The following is a 21,187-nucleotide window of genomic DNA, read 5'->3' as shown; positions in this document are numbered from 1 at the left end:
CTTACACTACTCTTAGACTCCGTGCAAGCCTTCGTGAATCTGGCCCATTGTCATTTAACATGCATTGTGACTATCTAGTTTAACCTGTAGGGATTTATTATGTAATGTTTTTTAAGTTCCAATAATACAAGATGTGGTGGCTGCCTGATTTGTCAGCATAGCTTTTTGATCCTGAGTCAATTGGAGTAGTTGGCCAAGGTTGGTTTTATGTTTTACAAGGTTTAATTTGAATCTCAACTTTAACTGAAGGAGACAGTGTTGTTATCATGTGATTTGATTGTAGTATTTAAACATGCCACGTCAGTGGTGATGTATTTTAGTATTCTGAAGAAGTTGGTGAGGAGTCGCCGACGAAAAGCTGTATTTTTGAGCTTAATAAATTGCTGTGCTTTTAGCGTACTTGCTCATGTTTGGAACAATTTAACTGTTTGACATATGGTATATCGATCTTTTGGCTTCTTTCCGATTAGAGTTTGTCTTGTTTTTACTTCGAGTTTCAGGATTTTATGATCTGCTTACACCTGTACTTCAGCATTGACACTTTTATGTAGTTTGTCACTTCGTTGTTGCTAACAGTTCTGTTTAAGCATCTATAAACTGCTTTTGAACCATAGATACCAGGTCTGTTGTGAAATTCTAGTTTTGCGTATTGTTCTGTATCATCTGCTTACAATGCAAATGGCTTATTTAACATAACAGTATGTTAATGTTTTTGTAGCTAATCTGTTGAACATTTCATAATTATTTTCTTGTTCATACCTCTGGTCTCAGGCTACATGCTACTTGACAAGCTTTCTTGGGTACAAACTTTGCATGATACAGCATCACTCCAAGATGTCTCTGTATTGTTTGAGCATTCTGGCTTTGACATTTGTACAAGTGCTCTTTGTATCAGACATCAGCCTACTCTGATGTTAGAATATGACCCATTTATTTCAGACTTTCACTGTTTTATAGATGCTGCTGTTCAACTTGAAATCTCATTGATAAAGCTGCTGAATAATGTAAGACAGTCTGTTGTCATGCTCATCTTGTGTCTTATCCCACACTAGTAAATCACCACTTATGTTTATAATCCCTTCCAAGTTCTCACATATTTTTCCGGTACCACTTCAGATCATCTGTGGTTCTCTGGTTCTGTTGAAATGCCGAATGGAAATCTAAGAAATCTGCACCTTCATAATGGCTTTGCTTCATCTTGATTTGTCTACTAGAATCCATCCCTAGTTCGCTTCTTGATTTGAAAAGAAGGTAGTGTTGTTGAGACAACTTCATCTGTGGGAAGAAGGTAATGCTTTCTTCTGTCACTTTACTCAGATCTTGCCTATTAATACAAATGCAAATCTGGTCTTTCTTTGCAACATTGGGAGTATGCAGTTCACCATTGTGTTGGCACTAATTTCTTATTAATGACGTGTAGGCTTTCCATACATGTCAGTTTGTTCTTGTGTCTTTTCCTGAAAGCTTACTGTTACTTTTTGGAGCTTGTAACTGGCTTTGTAGCATAATTTATTTGCCTGTCTTATTTTCTTGTCAAATTTCCGTGGACTATAAATCAATATAGTCACGAAAGAATGTGTTGCTATTGCTCTGTTCTCTAGTTGGGATTTCTATGAGACTGTGCAACTGTGTTCATACTGACTACAGGAATGCTGTCTGTCTTTACTTTTACCCAGTAAATTCATTTTACCATTTCTAGAATCTCATAAACCAAACAATCCAAAATATTAAATGAATTAGCTTCCTCAAGTGCTGCATTTTGAAACAGGGTATGGTACAATTTTTTTCTGTTCACATGACAGTAGTGTTTGACAAGTGGTTTATTTGGTGCCATAATAACATTGTTCAGACAACTCTGCCATTAAACGCCACCACTTCAAAGGTGTCTTCCAGCATTACACTATGCACCCATGTCTAAATTTTAACTTGTTCATATGTTCTTGTTAATTTAATCTTATTATTGCAACTTGTCATGCACCTGTAATGTTTCTAGTAAAACTGATAGCTTCAGACTTTAGATGTGTTGTTGAGGTTGTGTATGTAGCAGTGTCAATCTTACTGCTAGTGTTTTCTAAATTAATTGTTATAATCATATCCATATCCTGACAATGACTTAATGATGTTTTTCTTTGTCGTACAGCTTATTCCACCATTTAAGCCACAGGTCACTTCCGAGACAGACACAAGATACTTTGATGAAGAATTTACAGCAGAAACTATAACCATCACGCCGCCAGATCAAGGTATTCTGGAGTATCCATTAAACAAAACTGGAATATGGGTTCCATTGATGGTAGTCAGTGTCATGCCTTGCACATGTAAAATTCCCAATCGTATCTTTTTATTTTGAAATTTTTGCTGATGTAAAAGCATGCAGTCATGTCACATATAAGTCATTGAGATTTTGAAGAATTCCTGATTACAGTCATTACTTAAACTGTGCAGTCTTCAGCTAATGCAGCATAATGCAAAAAGTTCAAGTTTAATCCCTGTTGAACTTGGACAAAGTAAAAGTTAATGAAAACTTCCACTCTAATCACAACTACGTACAACAATCTGTTTATAGCTAAGGCAGTTTTGAGCATTGCCATTTTATTGTTTAACGATTCCAGGGAGTACTGCTGATGAATGCATTTATTAGTGTTTTTTTTTTTTAATAATGGTGATACTTTTAATTGAAATACTTTTTGTTGTGAGTCATTAAATGTATCTGCTACAGAATCAGGCTATTACTCCATATACGTCAGCCCAGTGGATGATGTTTGAAGATTTATGCTACTTTATTACTTGATAGTTTGGCATTTCAGTTCAGAAGTAGTATTAACATTTTCATTGCTGTTGGTTGCCATTTTGACATTTTAGTTTGTTAGCCAGTAGATTGATGGTTTAGGATCTTGCCTCGTTAATTGAATAGTGCAGTGACTTCAATCTTTAGGAGCTCTTGAAGAGATGCATAAAAGGGAAGAGGTTTCGGAGATGAAATCTGAAAGTCTCCATAAAAAGTAAGGAGCACAAGAGTGTATAGATTCTCATAAAAAATCATTTTGGAAGGTATTCGTGCTGGGGCATCTGCCCACAACAGGGACTTCAGCCTGCCTCTGAAGTTACCTGAAGATTTTCACCCACATTCATGCTTCAGCCATGTAAACAAAAACATTTAGGCTTGTCACTGCCTGCTTGGATCACTCCATGTATTATTTAGAAAGGTTGAAAAGAGCCAAAGTCTGGACTCTACAATTGTGGAAGAGCCTTTTATAATAGTAGAGGCTTTTACCACAGTTTAACCAGGTACCAATTCTCCAGAGCTGTTTATGCCATACACTAATTACAGGCTGTTGGAGAACATATTACTTAATGTCAGTTTTGAACCAGCAGCAGGAATGTGCATTGTTTGTCTTACAAAGATAGTCCATGTCCATCTTTGTGATCACTTCACACATATCAACACTGACATCTTAAAAAAAGTCCATGATGAGAAAAGAGAAAAGCAGGTTGTCGTTTATCTTCTAAAGATAATTAATTATTTATCCATCCCTCATAAAAACACCCTTTGTATGATTATAGGAGCTTATTAGGCTAACGGCTGTGTAGCTTTTTTAAGCCTGGCCATTCATGCCCCAATTTTCCCGATTATCAATGTTCCATAAGGGACACCGGTGACAAGTCAGGGGTGAATTTGTGATTTCCCATCTGTTGGTCATAAATTGGGTTTAAATAGGCTTAGGGAAGAGCCATGCTTCACATGAATATGGAGTCTGTTCCAGAGAAGGGGTAATTTCTGAGGCACACACCTCTACCTCTTGACATAATTTGTTTGTGTCACAGATGAGTTTAGATCCTTAGATTGAGTAATTCAGTTGCTGTTTATTTTGTGAATGTTATAGCAGATCCATCAGAGCTATGTCACAGAATGCCTTGTAGGTTAGGCATAGACCACCCCTCATTAGTCTGTAGGAGACAGTATGGGACAGGGCTTTAAGGCAGGTTGGCATAAGACATGTTATTTACACCCTGTATTCTTTTAGTGAGGAACCTCTGTGGCCACTCCAGCTGATACAAATGCCTGGTCAGGTACATGAGAAAGGGTGCATTGTACTCTATTTCTGGCCAAATGAGGGCTGAGTTTAGTGGGACTATGATGTCCTTAGATCTGGTGCCATGCCCTTACTTAAAAGTTATGCTGTGTAGAAGGATTTTCTCACCACCATGGACACATGCTGATCAAAGTTCAGGTTACTGTCAACCTGAGTTCAAATCCCTTACAGTGGGCATCCTCTTAGTGGAGTGTTGTCAGTGTTGTAATTTACAATGGTGGCTGTCCTCCCAAAAGATATAATTATGTATATTTTGCATTATGTTTTAGGCTGTGGCTCTGTGGTCAGTTATTTGTCTGTGTCAAACCCTCCTGGAGAATATCTACAGCTTTTACTGGCTGGTGTGAGTAAGCACAAAGTTATCATTTTGTGAAATCACTCCCCTTCATCTATTTAAATTTATTGGCCATCCTACTGTATTTCATAGTACCAGAATACAAAAATGACCACCCCCTTTCAAATATATCTTGCTGTTTTAAAAATAGTGACTCTCCACTAAAACTTAAATTTTTAGACAGGTAAAACTTAAGTTACCTACTTTCAAATCTAACTCTTGTAGTGCACACTGCAGTGTTTAGGATAAACTATTTTTTTCATCTTACCTGTAAGCATCTATTGCAAGACCACCAGTTATTGGAGAACCACGTATTTTGCCTCTCAGTAGTCATCTTGGGATTAGTGCTTCTGTTTGCTCCTGGTGAGAGGAGTGCAGTTACATTATTTCCTGGTGACTGTTGATCACCAGAAAGCTTAATAACTGCTTTATAGGTGACAGCATGGAATCTGTGCTTATATTCTGATCCTGGTAAGAGTAGGAGCAGAGTGCATTGATTCCTGACTCTTTCTAGATGGAGAGCGAGTGCCTGTGCTTTAATGTACCCGACTGGTCTGGTTGCTATTTGAGGCATCTACCAGAAAAAGGCTACAAGCCTGCAGACCCTTGCATCATCTGGAATAAGATTGTGACTCACCAAACATGCCATGGCCTGCTTCTCTTCTTGGGATTGGTGCTAACATTTTGCTTCTGATGAGAGAAGAAGCAAAGGAGTATATCCTAACAGAATGCAGCTGTGCTTAGACCAGCATTAGTAGTAGCCACTCATGCAACTCCCCTCTTTTCATCATTCTTGACAAGCTAATTATTTATTTTTCAGTAAGTACTGCTTGATTTCTTTCTAAATTTAGAATATCTGCTTAAATACTTCATCTTTAAATTTTCAGGGTCTACATATAGTAATAATGACCATCCCTCCTGGCATGTCTAAAGGTCAATTCCCTGTGCTTTTTCTCCTATTAACCTGGTGAACCTGGGCATTCTGAGGCAGTGTAGCAACTGCTTCATGTGCACAGACAACCCTGTCCTCTTACCTCCCAACACTCAGACTTGGAGAGATGCACTTATATATCCAAATTGGAAGCCATACACTCCCAAGCCAAGACTGAAATAGCTGGTCAAGAGGAGAAGGTCAACACCTGCACCACACCACATGCAACATATAGCCCTCCAGAACACCACCATCACAGCTCTCACATAAAAATGCAAACCACACACCCACCTTTGTGGAGGCTGTCAAACAGCAGAGACCTCCAAGGCAGAAACACACTTGACCACCACTACACGGTACAGACCACAAGACACACAGCTCACCTACACAGTGTGCCCCTCAACCTAAGCCCCTAAGGCAAAACAGCTTGCCCAATACACTAATCATAGGTGACTCGATAGTGAGGCACACTGATGTCCCTCTCACTAGGTTGATTAAGAAGAAGGTAACAGTCAGCTGTCTATCAGGTGCCAGAATCTGACACACACACACACTCAGGTCACTCCACAACAAGTGCAAGTATGAATGTCACTGTCCATGTGGGTGTGAATGACCTGAAATGCACCTCCCTGGACTACATGAAAAGAGACATGGAAGAGGTCTCTGATTGTGGCCCAGGCAGGTATGACCCTAGCCCTAAGCAGCATCCTACCGTTGCCCAGAATACTGCAGTACAAGCAGAAAATGATTGACTTAAACAGTTGCCTAAATTTCTGGTGTCATTCTAAGGGAATCCAGTTACTGTCTGCTTAGGATGACATGATTGACCGACCTCGATGCTTTGCCAGAGATGGCCTGCATCTATCACCTCTGGGTTTCCAGATACTGGCTAAGGCTCTTGCCACCCCTATAGTGCCTTTTTTAGGTGATGTTCCAAAGACCAAATTACCACCGTAACAGCTATAAATAAATGCAATCTGAGGGTCATGCTGCTCAAAGCTAGAAGTTTTAAATCTCAAGATGCACTTGCTCGAAGCACTCCTCAAAATGGAGAACATTGACATTTGTGCTGTAACGGAGACCTGGTTTAAAGCAGCAGAAAGCACCCCTGCGGTACCAGGCTGCAACTCATTCCACACCTTTCGGCCCCAAAACATGGACCGAAGCTCCAAAGATGGTGGTGTCTCCATATTGATAAATGATATGCACACCTACAGACTAGTAGCCCAGCATAACGCATCTGAGATACTTCAGGTACAACTAACACTGGGTAAGATGGCGATTCAGGTCGTAGCCTGCTATAGTTCCCCATCGATGTCTTAAGACTCACTCCATGTTCCTAAGTACCCTGGAAACTATTAGGGTCCAACCCAACACTCTCATACTAGGTGACTTCAACTACCCTTCAGTCAACTGGGAAAACTACTCATGCACCAATACACTGGCCCAACGCTCAATTCCAATGCCCTGGACCAGCTCATTTTTACCCCCACTAGAGGAAGCAACATCCTTGACCTGGTTATTATTAACATGGGCAACCGTTGCTCTACACCAATAGTCAATTCCTCCCTGGTTAGATCAGACTACAAACTAATCACCATGGAAATCCACATCTCACCCACACCCCCCGCAAAGGTAACCACGATGAAGAACATCTCTAAAGCTGACTTTGGGCTCCTGAAAACAGAGGTGGCTAACTTCACGGCACTCATGTCAATGGAAAATAGATGCATGACTGCCGAATCATACACCCGATGCACTGTACGAACACGTACATAAATGCATGGAACTAGCCATACCCAACAGAACCAAGACGTTTTCCTCCAAAAAAAGGAAGCCAATCTGGTGGTCCCCTGCCATTAATAAACTACAACAGAAGGAAGAAACTGTTGCAGAAAAAGATGAAGTCCCAAGACTGGAATAACTCCCTTATTAGCCTCAACAAAAAGTTCAGATACCTCATCAAAACCTCTAAAGCCAGTTATGAAGGCAGAATTGCGACAGACACTAAAAACAGCCACAAAGCCTTCTATAGTTATATCAAGAATCTCCATGGCAATACCCAGGTTTGCTCTGAGTTGCTGCACAATGGTACCTCCTATACTAAGCCAACAGATATTGCCAACATACTGGCCGACAGATTCAGTGCCAACTTTACCCCTCTCTCACCCCCCCAAAGGACCAATCACAGTACTGGAGGATTGCCAGGCACCCAGCATTACTGCAGCAAAGGTTAAAGCTGCATTGTCCAAGGCCAAGAATACAGCTTCCATGGGACCCGACAATGTCCCTGGATGTGTTCTGTATGAACTACACAGTAAATTGGCACCACATCTGTGTGCCCGGTTCAATCACATAGTCACTTCAGGCTTTGTCCCTACTGAATGGCGCACTGCTACAGTCATCCCTCACCATAAAGGGGGAGCGACTACAGACCCTGGGAATTATCGCCCCATTAGCCTAATGAGTCTGATATGTAAGGCTATAGTGCACATCATCATGGACCTAATTAACAAGGATATAGGGAATCTCCAAACTCTAGATCCCACGCAATTTGGTTTTGTGAAAGGTAGAGCATGCCTGCTCAACCTGGTTGACTTCTTTGAGTCAGTCACCAGAGCTGTGGATGAGGGCAAGGCAGTTCATACAGCCTACCTCGATCTGGCCAAGGCCTTTAGCACCATTCCCCACTGAGGAATTATTGATAAACTCATCAAACTAGGCATCAACCCCTATATCACTAGGTGGGATGCAAATTGGCTCACAGATAGAGTCCACAGTGTGAAAGTAGCAGACTCCAAGTCAGACTGCTGACAAGTCATGAGTGGAGTCCCACAGGGAATTTTCCTGGTTCCTCTCCTGTTTGGCATCTATTTCAGGTTCACAGACGAATGCAAGCTGGGAGCCATTATTAACTCCCCGAGTGATGTAAACATCCTACAAAAAGGCCTCACTGAGACCAATGACTGGTGTCAAAACCATGGCCTTAAGCTTAATGCCAAAAAATGCGTTGTCATCCCCTCTGAGAAAAACTCAGTTCCCACTAATTACCACATCGATGGGAGCCCACTGAACACTGAAGGCGTTATAAGAGGTCTGGGGACACAGGTTGACAGCAACCTCTCCTTTGACCACCACATTGCCACTGTGGTCAGAAAGTCCTGTGTGGCGCATCTCATTACCAAGGGTTTTGCATCCAGAAAGAAGGAGGTCATCATCTCTCTGTACTCTTGCCTCATTAGGCCAATCATCAGGTATAATGCCCCATTTGACATGTACCTTACTAGACGCATGCAACATCTGGAAAGGCCACAAAAGTATCTCACGAAGAGGATCCTAAGCCTTAAACACATGTCCTACACAGACAGACTCAAACTCCAGCTGTTCTCTGTCTCATATCGTCTACTAAGAGGCGATCTCTGCTTGACTTATAAAGCCATGTCTGACCCAGCACTGTTAGAAATGTATAAAGAAATCACAATCCCTCCACACCACACACTCCAGAGACCTCAGCCTCATTACCACAATCAATAGAACATGCTGGAGGGACAGATTCATAACCCAGAAACTGCCCATGCTCTGGAATAGACTCCTATTCATGTCAAGCAGAGCATCTCACTGGTCGTCTTCAAGAGAAATCTTGATGAGTGGATGGGAAATAGAAAGTTCACCTCAGGGATCACTCCAGTGGCTCTACTTGATAGAGGCACTGGGAACTAATGTCAGGCGGCATGATGCCAGGGCACTTCTGTGGGCTAGGCTTGTAAAGGCTGATTGCACCCAGCTTGCATTTGTCAGCAAATTTGTTCAGCCAAAGGCCCTCTACATTTGCTTTGACTTCAGAAAGGTATAGTCCAAAGAGAGGTCCCAGTACCAAGCCCCGTGGGGATACCACTAGTAGCAGCCCTCCCATGAGCCATTTGCTTATCCATCAGGTAACACAGGGGTTTATGCTTAAATGTGTGAGTTTGTCTTTTAATACCCGAGTGAGGTGTTGTGTCAAATCCCTTTGTCATGTTGCAGTGGGCAGTGCACACCATTTTGCCCTCGTCCATGGCTGTAGTGATCATATCGAAGAAGTCCTCCAGGTTTAGTAGGCATGACCTGCCCTTGATGAAACTGAGCTGGGATGGGTCCAGTGTTTGAAGATTTCCTATATTTTTATCAGGTCTATGATAATTTATTTCATGGCCTTGCTTATAAGACTAGTCAAACTTATGGGTCTGTTACACTTGGGGGGGGGGGGTGGAACATTCCCTCATATTAGTGAGTACTAGATCTAGGACATCTGTAGTCCTGATAGGTGTGTAAACAGTATTTTCCCGGGTGTTTGCATTGACAAAATCCAGGAATCTTTGAGCCTTCATGTTTGTGGTTGTGTATGTATCCCAGTTTATATTGGGATAGTTGAAATCACCCATGAATATGGTGTTGGATTGAATAAAGAATGACTCCAGTATATTCAAGCACATGTTATGGTTACCCTGGGTCATAGATGGTGATCTGTAGTTAGCAAGGATATGGTATGAGACTTTGTTTAAGGTTAGATGGACTTGGAGTAGCTCAGGTGTGTACTTTTTGTGTAGATTGGTGCACCTCCACCCCTTGTTCCTTCTTATGTGGTAGCTGGTCTAAATGTGTGGAAGTTGTGCACAAGTGCCTTCTGTGGCTTTAAACTGTATCTCAGTAACTGCAGAGATATCAACACACACCAGGGTGAGGCATGCTGCTTCCAGGGAGTGGAACTTCTTGCTGAGAATCCTAGCATTGAGCAATAACACATTTATTTTATCTTAAATAGAATTTACTGTGTTGGAAGGTTTATCAGGTTGGCATTACCTAAAAAGACACTAATATGGGTGGATAATGTTTTGGCCAATACCTGAAAGCTTAGTGGGGACAGGTGCAGACCATCCCTGGCAAAGCAGCATGGTCTGTCAATCATGACACCAGTAACTACACCAATTGTTAATCAATCTGTTTATTTTGTGGTGTCATCCTTGGAGAAGGCAATGCTGCCCAGTACTAAGCTCATACCTGCTTGGGATAAATTGTCTGAAAGCTCTCTCTCATGTGTCTCTTCATATAGTCCAGGGAGGTACGTGTCAAGTTATTAATGCCCACATCGACTATGACAGAATCATACTAGTACTTGTAGTTCAGTGTTGTGTGTGTGTGTGTGTGTGTGTGTGTGTGTGTGTGTGTGTGTGTGTGTGTGTGGGAGAGAGATGGAGAGAGAGAGATCTTACAGATCCTTTCCCATGATAGTCAAATGACTGTGACCGTTTCCGTGCTCAGCCTGGTGAGTAGGGCATCAGTATGTCTCTCAGTATTTTCTCCAATGATGATTATATATTCGGTTGTGTAGTAGTTTGCCTTAAGGGCTTAGAGGTTTAGGCATGGTTGCATGTGTTCTGGGGAGTGGTGTCTTACTAGAGTGTTTCAAAGGTTGCTGAGGGCAACTTATGGGAGGGAGTTGAGGTATGGTTAGATTGCATTTAAGAAACTCGGCATATATGAATTTGTGTTCATAGGTTTATGCTAGGCTAGTGATCACCAGGTTTTTTATAAACCTAGCTTTGCAATCCAACACAGTTTTGTCCCAGAGTACCTTGCATGCTGATATGGTTGAAGAAATGTCCAAAAGTGACCAGGCAAACTCCGTACTACTGTATTCTTTATTTGTATTAGAACAAATTATTGCCAAACAGTTAATTCTTTCAGAGCTATTTCAATTCTATTATAACATAGCCAAACAGATGAGTAGACTAAAGCACACTTAGTCTAAATATCACTCCCAAGTGAAAGCATACTGTCCAGTTTATATACTCTTTTTAACCAGTGTTATTTTTAATGTCCTTGTGATTTGTTCTTCTGGTTTCTGTCTGTCATGAAAAAGTCCATGGTTATTTCATTCCCTTTTTTGGTCCTCTCTGTATCTGAAGACTTCACAAAAGTCTCTCCACGTCATCTTTGCATCACTTGACCTGTCTGCATTTTATTTATTTATTTCTGCATCTGAAAGCCAAGAAAGTCAACTTCCTTTTTTTTCTATAACAGGATGCCTTTACAGTAAAGCCCACAGCTGTATGTTGTTAATATCTAAGCTGAACATGTACAATAAATAACTGTTCTTGCAAAGCAAGCCATATTATTTTGAAAACTGCTGTTTGGCCTTGCACATTTCCTTTCACTGTATACACAGTATATTGGGGAAAAGCATTTTAATTGACATAATATCTATCAATTGTGAGGCGTGTTATTAAGGAGGTAGCCAAGGGTTATGGGGGGGGGGGTATGTCGACAATACTTACTGTCAACTTCTGTCCATCGGAGACATGGGAGCCAGACCAGGGGTGAATTTGTGATTTCCCATTGAATGATCAAGGTTTTGATTGAGTAGGGTCAGGTATGAACTCTGCTTCACGTGGATTGGGACCTTATTCCATAGTGTGGGGACCTTTATGACACATTTCGGTCTCTGGCATGTTCTAGCATGTAGTTTGTGTGTGTGTGTGTTACTAGTAGACTGTTTGGAGATATCAGTGTCTGTATACATTAGCTTTGCCTCCCAAGACACTGTGTAATTATGTCTGTCACATACTATTAGTCTGCTTAAGAATAAGGTGATTGTTGCTAAACATTATACAATTGGTACATTGTCTCAGGATGCCCATTTCCACAAGGCTGGCTGTAGAGACCGTAGCAAAGTGCACATCCATGGCTGTGGATCCTCTTTTTTTGTGCTGTATGAGGGGAGTGCAAGAGAGGTCTATAACTAAGTTTGGAGTTGTTAATCTGAGTGAGAGGCCTCAGATTGATCTAAAATAGTATTGGGGTAATGCTTCTCAGTGGGCAAACTAGCAGCTCTACTCTCTGGTAGATGCTTGAGAAAATAGCAGAGAAAGTTTTGTATGAAAATTACAACTTGAAGTGCCTGCGTCTGTACAAGGCACTGCAAACCACTACACAGGATATAGGAGATGAGATCGAGAGGAATTCAATTAGTAAATTGAAAAAGAAATGCTGTGTGTGTGTGTATGTATATGTGTGCATGGATATATATATATATATATATATATATATATGTGTGTGTGTGGGTGTGTGTGCGGGTGTAATATATATATATATATATATATATATACATACATGCATACATATATACATATATATATATATATATATATATATATATATATATATATATAAAATTTATTTCATATCCTGTAGTAATTCACAATTCTCCAACTGTTGTGAGCGATACTATTAAGGTCCCCTGGACCAAATAAAATGCAAGCCAAAAAAGTGCAGTAGAAATGTAAGCGAGGCTCCAAGCCTGCAACAATTCACAATTTGGTCACTATTGTTAGTGATCATACAAAATGTAAGGCCCCCATAACAAGTAAAATGCAAACAGTTGACTGTTTGTTAAAACAAGGAAAAAATGCAGAGAAGGACAATATACAATTCAGATTAACACTGAATACTGCAATGTGCACTAATTGAAATGCTGTGGCATGAAACAGAGGCGTAACTCAAGCTTTACAAGTCTAATGGGAGCACCTTATCAGTTTGAGCTGTGAGTGCCCAGTAGAATTAGCACTGGGAGGACCTTCTAAAGTGTAATTTACAGTAAGAACTGGCAGCTAAAAAGCCATCAAGGTTGGAGCACAACAAGAAATGGAAGAGTGGGTGGGAAAAAAATCCCCAAAAATCAATTCAGTTTATTGATCCTGACCAAGAGGACTTGCTACAATCTTTTGACTCTGTACCTCAAAATTCACCTTTTAAAGAAACTGTTACTAATATGGAGATTTATATAACTGGTCCAATACAGAGCTGTCTTCACCTAAAATGCTTAATGCCAAGATGTTTCATTTGTTTAAAACTTTTTAAGAATTTCTTAAAACTTAATAGTCGCTGCTGTTACATACAAACATTCAGAAGAGATGTCAGACCTTTACATCATTTTAAAGCTAACTGAATAGACTTAGCTTTACAGTGCATCTCATCTTGGCAGTGGTCTTGGAAAGAGAGGTAAAGTTGCTGAATGGGTTTGGTTAGAAAGGTTATACTTCATGTACACTGGTAATAAGGCCTGTGAGTTTAGTACATGTGATCCTTGCCAAAGTGATGGGACAGGTGCAGAAAGAGTATATGCAAAAATCAAAGACTCAGAAAATTTGCTGGCGGCATAGGGGTATATACTTTAATGTTCTTCTAGAACTCTAGGTGCCATGTCCAGGAAGGCTATCACTAGAAGTTACACCTGGATTAGGCCAGAGAAATTTGAAGAATATTGTAGTCCAGTTATTGGATGTGCCTGATTCAGAGGACCTCATTTTGGTAATTTTGCCAGCCTCACATATAATGGGATAAGTTTGTACTAACTTTTAATCTAGCTAAGATGTATGGCATTCATTTATTTAACAATTTCAAAAGAATTGTTCTGCCTTGAAAAAGACACTTTCACAGAAAACCTCACCTCCAGAATAATTGTAGAGGTGTTCAGGGCTCCTGTTCTCTATACTGTATTGTAAGCATTTTTCATTTAGTAGATGGTATGGCTCATTCATTTATCTGTTTTTTTTCCATTTTCCATAACTACAGGAGAACATTCATGTTGTATAGTTTTACCACTTATTATTCTTTAGCATATGTTTCTGTCAGCTCAAATGCTGTGCTATAAAAAAACATTTTTACAGAGATACTGCAGTGACATGTCTTCATTTTTAAGCATCTTAGTACACACTTTGTTTTGCAGTTACATATTTGTGTATGTTTGCATATTAATCACAGTTTGATAGTCTGGTAAGTGAACTGAATGACATAGAAGGTTATACTCTGCTGTCAGGTAAATGCAATTTGAGATTTGTAGATTTTACAATTTTAAAGTGAATGCAGATATTCAAAAGAGAGGTCAGAGCTTTACATAATTTTATAGCTGACTGAACAGACTTGGCTTTACAGTACCCAGCCACACCTGCACCAGTTCACTCTTAAAGTCCGCAAATGGAAGGAGAATCAGATAGACTGTGTGGTGGATGAGAGGTGGGACAGTGGGATGACCAAAATGAATGAAGCAGGGAGAAGCTGCTGAAGGGGGTACCTTGTTGGATACAAGGCATGTTTTGATATATTAGCATACCAAACATAACTGCTTTGGAATCTGTGTTATGGTTTAGTATTACAGTGTTCCCTGAAAATCTTCTGCTATACTAAATATCTTACTTGGCTATACTTTCTTTGAGAATGGGGCATTGCAACAGTAAATTGTAGTATTGAAGTACTTCCTGTTTGTCTTTTTAATACCAGTCAGCTTTTTAGCCAGCATTATAGCCGTCCCTGTGAAGAACATCAGCGATCTTCTTGCACTGTTCTGTATACCTCTGTTGGTGCATGAAACCATCATATATAAGTGGCATCAGAAGGAAAATTTATTTCTTCACTGTGTTTGCAGAATTTTGCATCCCTCTTCATCTCTAGAAGTATTTCATAGTGGCAAGTACCAGTTTGCTATTACCTCTTCAAAAGTTGTCTTGTCACAAATCTTTGAAAGGAAAAGCTTTCATATTATTTATTGTTTGATGTTTACATGGTAATTTTTGACAGCCTTACTTCATTTTCTTTTAGTTTGTCAGAATATTATTTCACACAATAGAATGCTGTTCAAGAAAGACAGTTTAACAATGCGTAGATACTTCAGCTTTTGCTACTTCATAACTAAAATGCTTCAGCAGTTATACAAATTGCGTTTTATTTATTAGACTGTCTCAGTTAACATTGGTTTTAAAAATGCTAGATTATTGAGTCTAACTTACCAAGTCCCATCTGAATGAAACTTCTGAATTGGAGCATGGGTATATTTGCTACCCTGCAGGATCCATGTGAAAGCAAATTCCAGAGTTGTAGGAGTGTGTATTGGGAGGGACAGTAGAATGCCAAATTCTACCCCTTTGCTCTGAAGGGAAAGCTGGTTTTCGATTTTCATTTGGATGGGACTTGATTATATTTGATATGATTAATTGTAGGTTGTAAAGGTATTTCAAAACGTTTGCATAATCCCATGTATCTACATGTCTTGTATAAAAAATGTGTGTGTATGTGTGTGTGTGTATATATATATATATATATATATATATATATATATATATGACTTTTGCATAAATGTGTATATAGATATATACACATTTGCATAAACGTGTGTCTGTATGTATACATATATATATATATATATATATATATATATATATATATATATATATATATGTATATATATATATATGTATATATGTGGGTCTGTGTCAGTATGTGTGTATATATATATATATATATATATATATATATGTGGGTCTGTGTCAGTAGCTCCAGTTTAGAGAAACTCGAAATTTATATGTCGAGATAATATGATCGAGTTTCAGAAAACTCAAACTTCAAAAAAACAAAATCTACTTTTTTTCTATGCTCACACACACACACCCTGCATTTTATATATACCAATTCTGAGATCACACTACATTGGGGAAAAGGGTAAATTCCCTGATCCCCACTGTACTGTGATCTCCATTCAAAAACTTTGAGTTTTCAGAAACTCCATCGTATCTTTTTGACAATATGAATTTCAAGTTTCTGAAAACTCAAGCTTCTTACAGGGACCCATAGAGAGAGAGAAAGAGAATGATGGATGTTAGTCATGTTGATCACTGCTGCAATACCTTGGCTATATGGATTATGTCCTGCAAAAGATATAACATCCAGCCAGTTTCCAAAGCTTCAGGGCACCTTCCACAAGCCTAGTGTGTCAGTCAGCTTGAGCTGACTAAAAGATAAGTTTGGGTGTGAAGCCCTTCAGAGCGTTACTGACACCAAAGAATATGCTCCTCTGAAGCTTTCAAGGATCACCAGTCACTTTGTGCTTTCCTTTGCTGGGCATATGTCTCCTGTGGGGGGAAAACTTTCATTTTCCTAATTTTGTTGATATTTTATTACTTTCCTATTCAGGAAAGTTATTTTAATGCTAGGAGTGTTTTGTTTTAATGGACTGTCTCAAGACTGTAACATACTTTTAAACAGAGCGCTCAATTTTTTTCCTGTCCATTTAAAAAGTAGTATAAAGCAGGTAAAACTTTTTTTCTGTGCAGAAATTCTTTATATTACTTTTGTGGGGCTGACATAATGTTTAAATGCTTTATACTGTGTATTTTCTGTCAAAAAGGTAACTTTTGTGGGCTGGTAGTATTAAACGGCAATTACTTTTCATCTTCCCCAGGAAAGAGGCATGATTTTCGATATGACCATGGGATAGACTACAGGTCCCATGGTTGGTCCTTCTTCCAGCTATAAAAAAAAAAAAAATTAAGCAAACAACCTTTGCCACCATTTGCCCCTAATCCCTCTGGCCTACAGCCACTCTGGACCAAGGGTTAGCCATGTCTTCTGAGGCTGTTTGAGTCCCCACATTGAACAAGAGAAAGCCATTCTTGTCGATCCTGGGAGAAGGAATTTGGAAAGTTTTCCTTGTTTTGTCAGAATGCTGTGCCCATCCCTGGGAAAGCAGTTGCTGCCATTAGTAACACGAATAGTCCTATTTTTCCTGTCAAAAAGAAACAGAAAAACAAGCATGTATGTGTCTCTCTAGTTGCCATCGACTCAGGTTTGAGTCCTAGCAACTTGATGAAATAAGGATCCAAAAAGAAATAGGTTCCATGCTAGTCCGGCGAGGTCCTTCAGCATAATTTCTGTGGTTGTCATCAGTGTGTCCCACCATCTGGTTGCAGATCTCCCTCTTTTCCTGGTTCCATCGATCTTTCCAAACATAATGCCCTTCTCCAGTGATCTCTCACTTCTGATGGTATGACCGAAATAAGACTGTTATAACTTTATCATTTAGGCTTCGAGTGACATAGCCGTTTTGATCTCTTCCAAAATTCCAAAATCGATTTAATTCTTCTGATGGTGCACTGCATGCATAGAATCCTTCTCCAGCACCAAAGTTCAAATAAGTCAATCTTCTTTCTGTTCCATTTCTGTAGTGTTCAGCTTTCACATCCATAACAAGTCTGATCTTCATTTTAAGTGTTATTTCCTTGCTTTTGAATACTTTGTCGAGAGCCTTCATTGTAGAAGTGCTGTTCAGCAAAGTATTTCTTCCCTGCTGGTTGTTTCCATGTTTACAAAAGAGTCCAAGCGATTAAAATTCTTTACAACTTCTATTCTGTCATCTTCAAGATTAAAATCTTTGTCATGTTCTTTGTTCGTAATCTTGTTTATCGTCTTGTTTATCCTCAGTTCAAATCCCATGTTATGACTTTTGGCTTTAACTTTTCTCAATAGTTACAGCATGTCTTCTTTGCTGCTGGTGATGAACGTTGTCATCTGCATAGCACGGGTTCTTTATATTTCATCTGCCAACTTTAAAAGCAATGGTATCTTCTTCCAAATTTGCTTTTCTGAAGATGGCTTCACCATAAAGGTTGAACAGGTAAGGTGACAAGATGCATCCTTGCCTGACACCATGTCCTATTAGAAACCAGTCAGGATTGCCATATTCAGTTCTCACTGCAGCTTCTTAATTTTCATAAAGGCTCTTTATCAGGTGAGTTGTGTTTGGGTATTCCCATTTGTGCTAGAGTTCTCCATAGTTTATCATGATCCACACAGTCAAAAGCTTCGCTATAGATAATGAAGCAAAAGTATACAGGCTTTTGGTATTCTTTGCTCTTCTCCAATATCCATCTAACATTGGCAGTAATGTCTCTTGTTCCTTGATCTTTTCTGAAACCAGCATGAACTTTAGGCGATTCTTGTTCAACATATGATTGTAGCCTTTGTTGTATTTTCAGCAGTATTTTGCTGGTGTGTGGAATTAATGCAAACATTCTGTAGTTGTTACAGTCCTTAGCATTGCCTTTCTTTTGTATAGGTATGAATAGTGATCTTCTCCAGTCGGTTGGCCATGTTTTTCTCTTCCAGATCTGTTGAGACAGTCAAGTGAAGGCCATGAAGATAGCACCTTCTGAGCCTTTGATTAATTCATTTGGAATACCATCAATGCCAGGTGATTGTTGTTCGATAAAGCATTAATTGTTGCTATGGCTACTTATTTTAAAATATCTGGTTCTTCCTTAACATCAATTTCTAGTTCATTTTCCCCCAGTGTTAGCCACATTGCTTTTTTGTGTAAAGTTTCCATCTCTTTTTAATGCTTTCTGGATCATTCATTATCATTCCATTGACGTCTTTAAGCATCCCCAATCGAGGTTGGAATTTCTACGGTAATCTCTTAGCATCCTGATAAGCTAGTCCGTTTTTTTCTGTTTACATACTCCAATTCATTTTTCTGACAGATATCCTTGAAATATCATTCTTTTTCTTTCTGAATTTGACATTGAAACTGTGTTCAATTCTGGCACTTTTTCTCTATCACCGGGAAATTTTGCTTGTCATCTTTGTTCTGCTACTTTTCTAGTTTCTTCCGAGATCCAAGGTGATTTTTTGGCCTTCTTTCTCCCCTGGAGTATTTTTTCAGCTTTGTCACTAACTAGAGTTTTAATGTCATTCCATGACTCTTCAGGCTCTCTATCTCCTGTATCAAGAACAGCAAATCATTTTAATTTTATCCAGTAGTCTTGTGGAATATATCCAATGTCATATTTTGGAAGGTGTCTAATTTTCTTCATCTTGCGAAACTTTACCCTGATCTTGCATGTCAAAAGCTCATGGTCGTTTCCTCACTCAACTCCTGGTTTAGTCGTTGCCATCAACACTGCAGATTTCCATCTCTGTCCTGTGCAGATGTCAGTTTGATTTCAGTACATGCAATTTGGAGAAGTTCATGTGTATTGGCGGCGTTTGCACTGTTGAAGATGCGTAATCATGATTGGTTGGTTTTGCGAAACTGTACTAAGTTATCACTCACTTCATTTCTTTCTCCTATGCCGTGCTTCCTACTTCTGCATCGTAGTCCCCCATAATGGTCAATAGATCTTGTTTCTGCATTTAATCTATTTCATTTTGAAGTTGTTCATAGAACAGTTCTACATCCTCATCTTCTGTGTCTGTCTTGGAGCATATACTTGGATCAAGGTTACATTTATCGGCTTTACCTGTAGACAGATTGACATGACTCTATCACTGATAACATTATACTTTAGTACAGTCTTTGAAAGCTAATTGTTGAGGATGAATGCCACACCATTTTTCCTGTATGTTATGTGACCAGAGTAGCAGATCCAGTGCTCATTTGATTGAAAGTGGCCCTGTCCAGTCCATTTGAGTTAAATAATACCTAACAAATCGATTTTGGCTTTTTCCATCTGATCTTTAACAAGTTCAAATTTTTCTTGGTTCGTGCTTCATACATTCCAATTTCCTGTGTTAAGAATATCTTTGCAACTGCTGATCTCCCATTTCTGTCCAGTAACATCAGCATCAGGATTACCTGATGGCTTTGATCTATCAGCTTCACAAACACTGGGCATACTCAGGGTGACCATCATCTCTTCCCTAGTTGGATGATGAGTGTCTTCCAACTTGGGGGACCAGCTTCCAGCATTATACGTAACTTTTTTGTTGTCTCATCATCATCATCAAGCTTTCTTAGCAGAATACAGAAGTAGATTGCCGGGCCTTAATTCTGAGCAGTGTAAATTCAGTGTTGTCGCCATTGTAGCATCAAACACTCTTCTGCCGCCAGCACTTCCCATCTACTGCTGCTCAGACAGGTGGCACATCGTTAGTGTGAAATGTCTACTGAAACCTGTCTGCCTTGGGAGACCCTGCTGGTAGTAAAACTACCAATGACATAGCTTTCAGCTTCATAGATGCCCAATGGCACTGCAAACCTATGTACTATGTGTGATGTTATGAGGTAGTGCCATCTGTGCCTGGGAGAGTAGGGGAGTACATGTGTACATATAATGCCAGAATAGCTAGCTGGAGTTTTTTAAAGAATTTTATGTTATTTAACTATCACACTGATTTGCACAGATGTTTGAGTTAAAAATATATTTGTAAAGTTACTTGTGTTAAAAATGCATCAACAGTAGATTCGGCTGGACAGAAAGAATGTATGCATGTATGTATGTTAGGTTGTATTGTTGTAACTGATCAAATGTGTATGTTTGTCAGAGAACCCTGGAAGGGAGGAAAGTTTGAAATTGTTTTGTAGCTTTCAGATGCTGGCACAGATCTTGGCAAAGCTCTGTGTGTATTGTACCAGAGTCAGGTGACCAGAGTTGATGTTATCCTCTAACCAGCATCTCGTTTCTTTGGAACTCTTGCAGCAGCAATTTTGAACTGGACAGGAAAGATTTCTGACAGAATATATATATCTCGCACATCCACACAGACAGACAGACATCTGGATTTTGTTGTGGTAAGACACTCAGCAGACATCAGCTTGCTTTGCTTTAGTAAGTAGTCAGGGAGCAGTAATTCTTTGGGTCTATATTATGTGCTCGAAAGAACTAAATGTCAGCTACCCATTCATTGACACGTGTGTCGAACCTGCACTTGAGGAAACAGCTACATCATCGATTTTATTTCCAAAGGGAAAAACTCGGTTGGCCATTGCATTAAATCTGCCCTTTGCCCCATTGTAGTGCGATCTCTGAGTTAGTATATTTAGTTAGGGGGTGTGTGGGGGCACAGCCCTCACATTGTGGGGTGTGGGGGGGCGAAGCACTTCATAGTATTTGTTATACTGTGTCGTGCATAGTTGGCCTACCGATTTTTTTCCCTTGGAAAAAAATCGATGATGTGGCCGTTCACTCAAGTGCAGGTTCGACACGTATGTGTCGATGAAAGGGTAGTTGATGTTTAGTTCTT

General features: G+C 39.6%; 1 protein-coding gene across 4 annotated transcripts in view; it reads left to right on the top strand.

The window, feature by feature from the left end:
* AKT1 (AKT serine/threonine kinase 1) overlaps positions 1-21,187 on the top strand; it is a 1,868,331-nt gene that overhangs the window by 1,732,116 nt on the left and 115,028 nt on the right. For all 4 annotated transcript variants that reach the window (XM_044074354.1, XM_044074351.1, XM_044074355.1 and 1 more), the window contains one exon: positions 2,141-2,243. In XM_044074354.1, coding sequence (XP_043930289.1) covers positions 2,141-2,243 — 103 coding nt within the window. The remainder of the gene's footprint in view (positions 1-2,140; positions 2,244-21,187) is intronic.

The sequence above is a fragment of the Protopterus annectens genome, chromosome 6.part0 (genome assembly GCF_019279795.1).
Source record: "Protopterus annectens isolate FY-2018-M chromosome 6.part0, PAN1.0, whole genome shotgun sequence".
Lineage (NCBI taxonomy): Eukaryota > Metazoa > Chordata > Ceratodontiformes > Protopteridae > Protopterus > Protopterus annectens.
Note: the sequence above shows the minus strand (reverse complement) of the source record. Positions and strands in the feature narration are given on the sequence as shown.